Source organism: Portunus trituberculatus, chromosome 17 (assembly GCF_017591435.1).
Source record: "Portunus trituberculatus isolate SZX2019 chromosome 17, ASM1759143v1, whole genome shotgun sequence".
Classification (NCBI taxonomy): Eukaryota; Metazoa; Arthropoda; class Malacostraca; order Decapoda; family Portunidae; genus Portunus; species Portunus trituberculatus.
This window is the reverse complement of record NC_059271.1, coordinates 29727525-29740024: the sequence shown is the minus strand read 5'-3', so window position 1 is coordinate 29740024 and position 12500 is coordinate 29727525. Positions and strand designations below refer to the sequence as shown.

The 12500-nt window shown below is 42.4% G+C and overlaps 1 protein-coding gene across 1 annotated transcript in view; it reads right to left on the bottom strand.

Moving 5' to 3' along the window:
• Window positions 1-6923: 6923 nt before the first annotated feature.
• Window positions 6924-12500, bottom strand: part of LOC123504710 (bestrophin-2-like) — an 11398-nt gene continuing 5821 nt past the window's right edge. Inside the window, exons 4-7 of the mRNA XM_045255454.1 lie at window positions 12322-12451; window positions 11828-12066; window positions 11266-11499; window positions 6924-7665 (exon numbers count right to left, since the gene is read on the bottom strand). Coding sequence (XP_045111389.1) covers window positions 7519-7665; window positions 11266-11499; window positions 11828-12066; window positions 12322-12451 — 750 coding nt within the window. The 3' untranslated portion in view covers window positions 6924-7518. The remainder of the gene's footprint in view (window positions 7666-11265; window positions 11500-11827; window positions 12067-12321; window positions 12452-12500) is intronic.

Genomic DNA, 12500 nt, shown 5'->3' with positions numbered 1-12500 from the left:
GGCGCTGGCGACATGTTTATAACCACCAACACAGTTACATGGGAGCGCTGGCCTGACTGAGCCCTGCACCTCGGCCTGGCCTCCGCGCGCATCAGGATTACCTTTGCCTACCAAACCAAGCAAGCCTGCAAGAGTGAAATGTTTTATGTCACTTTGACGTTAATATTGCATTCCAAACAAAGCGACCGCTATACCATGATCATAAATTGTTCAATGACCATCAATATTAGCAATAGTAGTGTGGTGTTATAACAACAAAACACAAAGATGGCAGCAAATGGTTTTCTTATCTATTTTTCGTGGTGTGATAGAGTGTCAGGGCGTGATTTCGTCGGAAAGAGAAAAGAGGTCGAGTGAAGTAAATTGAGTCACAATACAGTCACAAAGACCTGTCAGAGTCTCGCGTAGGTTGCGGACCCGCTGCTGACGTCAGAGCCCGTGTAGGAGTCCTACTGGCATAACAGACATCCCACACCTGTGCCATGACGTTATTCAAAGAATTCTGACCCAATTACATTCCGAAAAAAAAGCCATCAAATGTGCATTGTAGTCTTCCCAGTGACCAGCTGTCCCTTAACGGTCTGATTAGCAGCTTCCATCCCCGTTCCCTCTGATTGGCTACCTGTGCCTGTCCTTATCTCTGCTTGACTAATGAAATACTTGAGCGTCATCACCCACCGATCAACGTCCGTCTATGTCGTCCGTCTATCGTTCCTGCCGCCGAAATGCTGATTGGGGACACCCAGATGGAGGCGTACTCAGAGCTCTCTCATCTCCCTCTTCGTGTCACCACCCATTCTTTCCCTCCACAAAGCTCCCTCTTCCTTCTCCCACCAGCTTCTCCTCACATCTTCCCTTCTGCACCCTCTCTAGAAGTCGACGACACAAGGCAGTCACCAAATTTATTTCCTACCGTCTGCCAACTCTTGCCTTAATTAACAAGTTGCTTCCTAGGTCGCATACCAAGCACGAGAAGACTGTCTGCCTCCCTCCCACCCTCCCATCCCTTTAATTCCTGCGCCTCACCTCCCTCTCCTCTGATGCCTGCCTCTCTGCCTGGCTGTCTGCAGCACTTCAGGTTCGCCTTTCCCATTATTCCCTCCCCAATCCCTTTCTTTCTTCGCTCCTCACTTTCTAACTTTACTTTCCATACCTCTTCGCTAGTCCTATTTCCACCCTTCTTTCTTTTTCTTCTCCCTTCTCCATCTCTCAAGCATTTTTTTTTCCTCCCTTCCCCTCCCTTGAAGCTGGTCTTAAGCCTCTCAATGGCTGTCCTCGCTGTCTGAGAACACCTTGGGGGCCGCAGCTTTACGGGGGGGGAGGATATAATCTTTTCTTTAAGACCCTTTCCCTCTCCTCCCTTGCCCTGATTCACCTTTTGGGTAAGACACTAACCTCTCTCCCTTTCTCCTTCCTTCTCTATCTTCTTTCTCCTTTTGCTTTCTTTTATTTCTCCTTCTTCACCTTCAACACTATCCTACTTCACCACTTCTCTTCGTCCTCCTTTTCCTATTCCTACTCCTCCTCCTCCTCCTCCTCCTCCTCCTCCTCCTCCTCCTCGTCCTCGTCCTTGTCCTCCTCCTCCTCCTCCTCCTCCTCCTCCTCCTCCTCCTCCTCCTCCTCCTCCTCCTCCTCCTCCTCCTCCTCCTCCTCCTCCTCCTCCTCCTCCTCCTCCTCCTCCTCCCACTGCCTTGCAAAAGGTGGGCTATAATCGGACAGAACGACCCAGACAGGGGAGGCTGTTTCCCCTCAGACGGGCCTCCAGGGGGCTGCTCCCTTGGCCAACCCTCTTTTCCCTTCTCTTTCCCTCCACTCTTGGATTCCGCTCATCGCCTTGTCCTCAGCTCCTTCCTTGTCTTTGTTTACTTTTGTCCATGTATTTTTTTTTTATTGCTCTCTCTCTCTCTCTCTCTCTCTCTCTCTCTCTCTCTCTCTCTCTCTCTCTCTCTCTGTAGCTCCATTCTTCTCTATAATAATATTTTTAGCTTCCATAATCAAGTAAATTTGGATTCTGTAATTTTGTGCGTATGAGAGAGAGAGAGAGAGAGAGAGAGAGAGAGAGAGAGAGAGAGAGAGAGAGAGAGAGAGAGAGAGAGACACTATGCTAGAAGTTTACATGGTCCTTGGTTTCTTATCTCTACATCCCTAATCAAGCATTTTTCCTTCTGCTTCCACTTTACATTCCGGTTCCCCTGCTACACTATTCCTCTGACACGCTCTCCTAGTAAAAAAATATATATATATATATATAAAAAAAAAGATAGTTTCAAGCGGCTACGATTTTCAGCGGGGCGAAGTTACGAAACAACTAACTACCTGTATGAATGATGAACGGACGGACATATAGGACAGCAGCAGCACACTAATATAGGATGACAGAGTACGCGGTTATTTGTTCCTCGTGTATTCACCATGACCTGAGTGGCTGTTTTTCACCCCTTCAATACTGGGACACACTTTTACCCTGAGATTTGTGTACGATTAGACCCTCTTACTGACATTAGGAAGGGTCTATAGAGGTCAGAAGATTAAGAGTCAGTTTTTACTATTTTAATCCCCAACATGAGTTTCTGAAGTTGTATAAATCACCATATAGTAAGCAGAATAAATATAGAAACGTGTCATAATACCTTGCTAGAGAAGTAGAGATAGTGACCCTGCCGTGCCGCGTCTGTATAACATGGCACAGCTGGCAATATGACGATGGTTATGCATGAGAGTATATATTTTGTGTGCTGGTTGGTTTGGTGTGTTCAGATGGGCAGCAAAAGGTTCCGAATTCAGTTTTGACTCACAGCAATTTCTCGGAGCGAGGAGTAGCGGCTTATAGTAACACACCGGCGGAGTCACATGACCGACCTTGCTGCTGCAGATTCAAAACTGTGTCACCTTCCTCATTTTAATGCCACTAAGTGTTTCTGTCGTTTTTTTTTTTTTTCTCTCTCTCCTTTTTTTATTAAGAAATATGATGAAAATATATTCTCAATTTCATTTTATCTAAAAGTCTCAAATACATATGAACCATCCAAGTTTAATATCAGAGAGAGAGTTTCTTTAAGTCTTGTAAAGTAAGTTCCTCTAATTCCAATTCCTACTCGTGAGGCGTGAGGAGTGAGTGATGAATCCCTCCCACTGGTTGGTGAGGGAACAAATCTTAATTTTGGAATCTAGCGTGCGAGGCATTTCTACATTACAAAATTCTACTATGCAAATATCGACATGCTTGTGAATTCATTCGTATGTATCTAGACACAGGATCTTAGTGCCGATGATGGCTGCCAAGCGACATGCAGTGAAGACAATTTTTCTGATTGGTAGGCTTCATAATTCTTGGACGCGCCTCCCTAAAGTTCTGCAGAGTCCTAATCCGCTTGTTCATGGCAGAATTTATTATTTTTAGCGACTGAATAATTCCTAACCACCAACATCCGGCAGGGAACGCTCCAGGCAGTGCCAGTAGTGGAAATGTTTGCGAAAAATATTGTGATTCAAGTCGAACTAAATTATTTCAGAATAAAAAAGAAAAGAAAACAGAAATAGTACATTGAAATTCTAGGAATTAAAATGTGCAAGAGTCGTCAACATTTGTTAAAAAAAAAAAAAGATAACTGTCGAAAAAAAAGAATTCATGGGAATAAAAGTAATCAAACCTGCACAACCACGCGTCTGAGAAGCGAGTGAAAAAATAAAAGACTTTGATATCATGAGCTTACCGACAGAAACGCAGCAACGAAAACGAAAAATAAGCAAGTAAAAGAAAGATCCACACACACACACACACACACACACACACATCCATGGTCACTGTATACATGTAACGTGTGGCCGGCATATATATATATATATATATATATATATATATATATATATATATATATATATATATATATATATATATATATATATATATATATATATATATATATATATATATATATATATATATATATATATATATATATATATATATATATATATATATATATATATATATATATATATATGATAAAATAAGAAAAATACTGTAAAAGAAAACTTGAAAGTTGTGGTGGTGCAAGTTTCCCGGGGCGATTAGAGAGTTGCCAGGAGCACCGCGTTTCCTCACACGAACGAGGACGAGTAACGGGAAGAAGGAAAATTAAGAGCGAGAGAAGTGGAACGAGGAAAAAAGATGGAAAAAGAAGGGGAAACAAAGGAAAAAGCATAATAATGAAAGGGAAACTAAAAACTAAAATACAAAAGAGGAAAACAGGTGAAAAATTGAACACTGAAGCTAGAACGATAACTGAATAAGAAGAAACCTTTGGCGAAGAGAGCGAGAAATAACAATCACAAAAATACAAAGAAAAATGATACACAGGCAGGCAAACGGAGAACACGCACCATTCTGAAAACTGACACCCAAAAACAAACCAGTCAATCAGAAAACACTCAAATAAATATCTAAAAAGATGAAAAATAAAAAACCGACAGACCGAGAAATGAAAAAGAAAAGAAAAATCATTCTAAAATTCAAGAATATAAAACTAACTCCCAATGAAATCGCGAAGAAAACAACACGTCAGATTAAAATGAGAACACTGAAAATCCAACAAATAACGAAAGAGATTTAAAATGACAACAGAGGAGAAAGAGGAAGAGGGGGAAGGAGAAGGAGAAGGAGAAGGAGAAGGAGAAGGAGAAGAAGGAGAAGGAGAAGGAGAAGGAGAAGGAGAAGGAGAAGGAGGAGGAGAGGAGGAGGAGGAGGAGAAGGAGAAGGAGAAGGAGAAGGAGAAGGAGAAGGAGAAGGAGAAGGAGAAGGAGGAGGAGGAGGAGGAGGAGGAGAAGGAGAAGGAGAAGGAGAAGGAGAAGGAGAAGGAGAAGGAGAAGAAGGAGAAGAGGAGAAGGAGAGGAGAAGGAGAAGGAGAAGGAGAAGGAGAAGGAGAAAGGAGAAGGAGAAGGAGGAAGAAGGAGAAGGAGAAGGAGAAGGAGAAGAAGGAGAAGGAGAAGGAGAAGGAGAAGAAGGAGAAGAAGACGAAGAATACAAAAACGAAGACATCGAACAAGGCGAAGAACACGGAAACGAAGACAACGAAGAAGAAAAGAGAAAAAAAGTGGAAGAGGAGAAGAAGGAAAAAAGAGAAAGAAGTAGAGGAGAAAGAGGGCGTGGTCCTAACTCTTCCCTCCTCTTCTCCTTCCTAACTCATCTAGCTAACACACATTACCATCACTCCTCTTTATGGCCCCCAAGGAAAGCAGGTTTATATCCAATTTCCTATCAAATATACCATGACTTAGCAGCCTCTCTCTCTCTCTCTCTCTCTCTCTCTCTCTCTCTCTCTCTCTCTCAGCAGCAGCAATGTGGTGTGGCGGTGGAGAGGGACATCGCCACAGCCAGTCAGCGTGCAACCTAATACAGCCTGTGTGTGTGTGTGTGTGTGTGTGTGTGTGTTTTACCTGTATGTTCGCTGTCTCTTTTAGCCAACGTGCTCGTATATACGTCCTATAGTGTGTGTGTGTGTGTGTGTGTGTGTGTGTGTGTGTGTGTGTGAGCTCGCGCGCGTACCTATGGGTTTTAAGGGAGGAGGGGTGGGGAGCAATGTATGGTCGGTGTTCTGTGACAGTGACGGCATCTCATTTGCTGGCCAACGATCCGCGGCTTTAACGTTACAGCTCCAACCGTGTGGCTCATAACAGCTGTGGTCCACATAAACTATGAATGACCTACATTTACCGACTTTTTAGAGCGGCGTTGCACACAAGCTATGGTTTGCGTAATCTATGACCTGTATGATCCCGTATTATGCCGCTAGTAAAAGATGTGGCGTCCTAAAGTTATGGTCTATTCAAGCCGCATCCCGGGCGAACTATACAGCCTGCCGCTTGACCCACACGGCTAGGCACCTGAGAGAAAACCCTGGCTCGCCTTTCAACAAACACACTACGCAAGACTTACAGCAGCAATCATTCATCATCTGCATGAGTTACAGTATGATGAGTTTTAACCACAAGGGAGAAACTATGACGCGGGAGAAATGCATTATCATGACGGCAGAGACGGCAGCTATACAGTGAAACCAGCCCGTTATGTGATGCTGGATGGGCGACGGGAGGAAGAGTAGGCCGTCATGAGCTGAGGGGTTGGGGAGTTAAGAGGATCCCAAAGATGAGGCATGAAGAGCTAAGCGGAAGGCAAACCAAGGTGCCCCAAAACTTATCAAACTTAAGTCTTCATCTTAGTTTCACTGCTGCCTATTTCTACTTGTGCGCATAAGGATGGAGGCGAAGACTTTGTGGTTTAGAGCGGAATCTGCCAAGACCATCTTAAGTAAACACCTGAACTATTCTACGCATGAAGCCACGCATTGAAACCTCCTCCTTGATATGAAGAGCGAGTGAGATGAGTATAAACAGAGTGCCATTTCTTGGAACCATCTCACAAACATTATCCTTGCAGCCATCACCTCCTGCAGATCACCACATCAACCACCATCACCGACCTCCTGTACTGGCTGCCTCTTACTGCTAACTATGGAAGTTTATGTTCGTACTCGTATACTCTCGGACTTATGGTAAAATTATGGCAAAAGCTAAAGAATAATTCTACTCTTGCTTCATATTATATAAAAATCTTCCACGGACGCTCATTGGTGACGCTGACCCAAGTAGCGCCCTCCTTGGTGACCAGCCCCCTGAAGCATGGAATTGCTGTACACTCACAATTGATTTTTTCTTATTACTTAATATATTTAATGGTGTGAATGAAATGCTGATTTTTTTTTCATTTTCGTTACAAATCGCATTCACTACTAGTATCTGTTCTCTGTGTTATGATTTCTATTATTATAGTAACGGAAAATTGGGACACTGTTTTGAGTCTTCACTTCACGCTACCAGATGAGCGGAATAAATATAAATATCTTGCTAGTTAACAAAATCCAACGTGTCATTATATATATTTTTTTTTCCTTCTGATTGAGACAGTAGTTTGCCAAAGCATTCTGTACAGTTCCGTTAATTACAAGGCGTTCCGTTCAGATCCCTCACAGGTCACAGATTTGGAGTGTGAAGATGACACAGTGTCTATCGTCATACACTCAATGTCCAGCAGCCTCTCCAGTAACGCAGCAGACAACAACAACGAAGCATCGTACATAAAAAAAATACGTAAATAATAAAACACTAAATACTAGTAAGAAGAAACTTGTTGTAAGCACATGCAGGAGGAAATCAAAACCTCTGCAACCCATCCCTTTATTTCCAAGAACACTCCAATCTTGCATCATCTAACACCGCCGAGGGGTGTTTTGACATCAGCTCTACAAGGGTGGTCACGTACTCCAGTCAGGTTATTCATACTGGTACTATAATACCACCAAGCAACAACAAGAAACGATAAAGAGGGTTCAAAAATTTACACACATTATTCATGACGAACGGTAAACAAATCCTCACACACAAACATACGCACTCACGCACGCATGCACACACACACATACACACACACACACACACACACACACACACACACACACACATTTAGGTGCTGGAGGGAGTCGCTCCTCTCTTCGTATTCCCGGGGGAAGGCGTCAGATCCACGAAGGTGATAGGGGTGCTCTCTCGAGACCGCCAAGGGACTCCCGGGGTGATCTTTCCATAGCGTGTGTGGCAGATAACGAAGGCTGACTGGTGTGGTTGTGGTGCAGGCGAGGAGGCAGGAAAGAACGAGGCAGGAGAGAAACGGCAGCCAGCAAGCGGGAGGCAAGAAGGGAGCGAAGCAATGGGGAGGAAAGGAGGAGTGGATGAGAGGCGAGGGTTGAGGGTGGGAGGACAAGGGTAAAAGTCAACGAAAGGACAGCGGCGAGGGAAGACAGAGGCGCCCAGAGAAAGGAAAAGGACGGGAGGGAGAAAAATACACGTGCATAAGCGTATTTCATGAACAATATTTTGATAAACGTAAATAATATTCCATCATTATAAAATCAAAAGAGGGAACTTTCAAAATGTGAGCAAACTTCATAAATAAAAGAGCATGACACACACACACACACACACACACACACACACACACACACACACACACACACACACACACGCACGCACGCACACACGCACGCACGCACGCACGCACGCACGCACACGCACACACACACACACACACACACTTCCTGGAAAGCAGTGTTGCGCGTTAATCAGCTCCAAGAATTTTAAATGTCTATTACAAAACACTCTCTCTCTCTCTCTCTCTCTCTCTCTCTCTCTCTCTCTCTCTCTCTCTCTCTCTCTCCTCTCCTTCTCCTTCTCCTTCTCCTCTCCTTCTCCTCCCTCTCCCTCCCTCTCCCTCTCCCTCTCCTCTCTCCTCTCCCTCTCCATCTCCATCTCCATCTCCATCTCCATCTCCATCTCCATCTCCTTTTCCTTTTCCTTTTCCTCTCCTTTCCTTCTTCTCTTCTCCTCTCCTCTCCTTCTCCTTCTCCTCCTCCTCCTCCTCCTCCTCCTCCTCCTCCTCCTCCTCCTCCTCCTCCTCCTCCTCCTCCTCCTCCTCCTCCTCCTCCTCCTGTATTCACACTTTCTTCCATAAAATGTTTCGCCACCTGCCAATACAGTAAAATTCTAAGTTTCTTTCTATACGCAGCAGATGTAACTACTACAATGCCCTTATATTTTCTTCTTATTTTACTCCACATGAGCATACATAGTGTTTATATTATCAGTAACTTACGTGTTATACCTTACTAACGCTTTTGGGTACCATAAATCACTAACTCTACAGGTTCCAACACGACACAAGCAGTATGAGCACTTCTTTATAATATATCTATTACCTGTGCTGAATCAGTGACGCTTGGCAACCCCAGTGAGAGAGTTGGAATCTTTATCGGTGGGTCGTAAATAAGGAATGGCGCTTACTTAGTCTTTGGTTCCTTTTCAGCTCTATCTACGTTGTGATATCCAATGCGTTATAATATTTTCGCTTTGTTGTATTATGTGATCGCATTTTTATATACTTAACGCCCGCATTGATGCTAATATTAGAGAAGTACTGCGTGGGAGGCACAATCTATCGACTAGGGGATATTAATGACACTGCAACCATGAATTTGTACACGATTAAATTATCCCACCAAAAAAAAAAAAAATGGCATTAGGCGGCGTGTAATCTAAAACACGATAAACGACCACATGATTAGAAACTGTTAAAGTAAGAATTCAAAATGAAGAACAGGTTCTGAACACTGAACGTGAACGGTTTTGCTCATAAAAGCAATTCAAAGTAACGCTTTGTTCGTTTGTCATAATACATATTGCAGATTAGTCGTGAGGAAAAAAGTACGATTTTTATCATTTCGACAGAATGAATAACAGAAAATATTGCAGCATTTTTCTTCAAAGCTTCTATTACTTCTGTTTCTTAGCATTCAAGTATTTCTTCCGTCAGCCAATGATGTAGCACTGTGATTTTAGGAAACTTGCAATATAACGCGAAAGGTTCATGATTGTTTTAAAATTCCTCAAACTTCTTAATGGTTAGTGTACTAAACTTTAATGTACCATCGCCTTTTCAAAAAAAAAAAAAAAAAAAAATGCTGCTGCAGTAAAAATGAAAATACGCATAAAGAAAATTACAAAATACTGAAAATAAAATAGTGTTATACTCATGACAACGTTTCTTGTTCTATTTTACTCGCACTTGCTTCTCCTGGTCTGTAAAATGTTTTATAGTTTTCAGCCAAGCAGTTATTGCAATACTGCATGTTCATTGATGTTCAGCATAGACAGAATAATGCATTGTTGCACTGATGGCGAGTCAATAAACCACAGCAATCAACCGTCCGGCTCACAAAAGTCTAAAATGTATCATCGTGCAAATTATAATACTGACAATAACAATGGTTGTAGTAGTAGTAGTAGTAGTAGTAGTAGTAGTAGTAGTAGTAGTAGTAGTAGTAGTAGTAGTAGTAGTAGTAGTAGTAGTAGTAGTAGTAGTAGTGATAGTAATGATAAAAATAATAAAAATGATGATGATAATAACAATAATAATAATATTAATAATAATAATAATGATAATAATAATAATAATAATAATAATAATAATAATAATAATAATAATAATAATAATAATAATAATGATATTAATGATAAGAATAATGATGATGATAATAATAATAATAATAATAATAATAATAATAATAATAATAATAATTATTATTATTATTATAATAATAACCATAACTATAACCATTATCATTATTAATATTGTTATCATTATCACTTTTTTCATTACTATCTTTATTACGTATTGCATTGACCAAGATAACCAAGCACACGGCACATACTGCAACACTCATTATATATTTTCTGAAAAAATACTCTGCATTTTACTTGTTTATAGTTTTTTTTCCGAAATTAGATGAAATGATTGCGTAAAAGAATGTAATTAAAACAAACATTAAAGAAAAAACACAGATCACTAAATCATTGAAAACGACTAAAAATGTCAGGCTTTTAAACATTCCAAGATTTTAATCCAATTTAAATCACTAATGTAGCAACGCTTGTGAGTGTTGGAACTATCTAAATAATACAAGGCAATTTCAAAATCTCAGTCTTTTCGATCCCTTGACATCGAGGCAAAGGTTACGTTACGCAGTAAGTGTTCGCCTTTAAAGTAGATGTATTTTTGCATCTTGCCTTATTGCTCCACTCCTTCATGAAAGTCCTGCTACTAATTTATTGTCTTCTTTAACTCTTACTGTAGGCAGATCGTTCACAAAAATCTTCTTTCACGTATTTATCACAAACGTATTTCGTATATCATATGACTCTCTAACATTGTACGTATGTGTGTGTGTGTGTGTGTGTGTAATTCACTGTTTGATCTGCTGCAGTCTATGACGAGACAGCCAGACGTTACCCTACGGAACGAGCTCAGAGCTCATTATTTCCGATCTTGGGATAGGTCTGAGACCAGGCACACACCACACACCGGGACAACAAGGTCACAACTCCTCGATTTACATCCCGTACCTACTCACTGCTAGGTGAACAGGGGCTACACGTGAAAGGAGACACACCCAAATATCTCCACCCGGCCGGGGAATCGAACCCCGGTCATCTGGCTTGTGAAGCCAGCGCTCTAACCACTGAGCTACCGGGCCGTGTGTGTGTGTGTGTGTGTTTGTGTTTGTGTGTGTGTGTGTGTGTGTGTGTGTGTGTGTGTGTGTGTGTGTGTGTGTGTGTGTGTGCACTTCTCAATAGAATACAACAACAACAAGATTCACTCACGCAGCGAGCCTCGTTAAGGAACCTGAGGAAATCAAAGGAGTTGTCATCGTCGCTGAAGGGGTTGATGAGCGTTTCTGCCACCTTGTGGAGTCCCAGATACAGCACCAGCTCCATAAGAGCGAATGCGGGCACCACCAGATCCGTCTCGTAGCGCGGGTACTGTAGTGCCACATCCAGATACTGTTCGCTCAACAAGGAGAACAGGAAATAGGTGTACACTGCTATTGTCACCACCTGTGAGAGACATATAGAGCATACAATAAGAGTTAGGTGGTAAGTGAAGGAAAAACAGTAGAGCTGGAAAGAGAGAGGAAACAGAGAAAAAGAGAAAAATATCAATAAAAATATAAAAAGGAATGGGAAGGAGGAACTCAATGTTTCAAACAAATAACCTTCTGCGAAAATTTCCAGAAAAAAAAAAATGTTGACCAAAACTATACGGAGGGAAAAAAGAACCATTACTTGTACTGTACGTGCACAATTATTGTGGATCCATTTGTCACCGCCACCTGCAGTGATCCGTTAAGAGGGATGTGTACGCAGGTGGGGGAGTGAGACTCACCTGAGTGTACACGAGCGGCACGTTGTATTCATGCCAGTCCAGCAGGGTATCACACTGCCGGCGTACCTCGAGAAGCTTTTTCAGCAATGCTTCCTTGGCTGCTTCCGTGTCAATGAATCCCTCGTCCCGGGCGCTCTGCACCAGTTGGCAGCACCAGGTGATGGGGAGCCACTTGAAGCTCAAACCGCTGCGCTCCTCGGCTTCCTTCAAAACTTCCTTTTCGCGCGCAGTCAGAAAGTCTATCGCAAAAAAAACAGGAATCATAAGATACACGAAGTAGGAGTGTGGACACAGCGATGACACAAAGTTACAGGCAAGCAAATCAGTAAGACTCGTAACAACAACTAGATATTACACACAGAAAAGTAAGTGGGGAATATTTTTGCAGCATACAGACACACATACACACAAGGGTACACACACTCAAAAATAAAAGCACACACACACACACACACACACACACACACACACACACACACACACACTATACATACGGCTGCTGACAAGAGCCTGCAGGTCGGGGTAGGCGGACTTCACTGCGGCGGAGATCTGCGAGAAGATTAGCACGTAGGTGAGGTTGACGTACCGCACGACGCGACTCCGGATCTCAAAGGCCCTGTTGTCCTGGAGGAGAGGAGGGAGGTGTGACGGGATACGAAAGCCGATGTGGTAA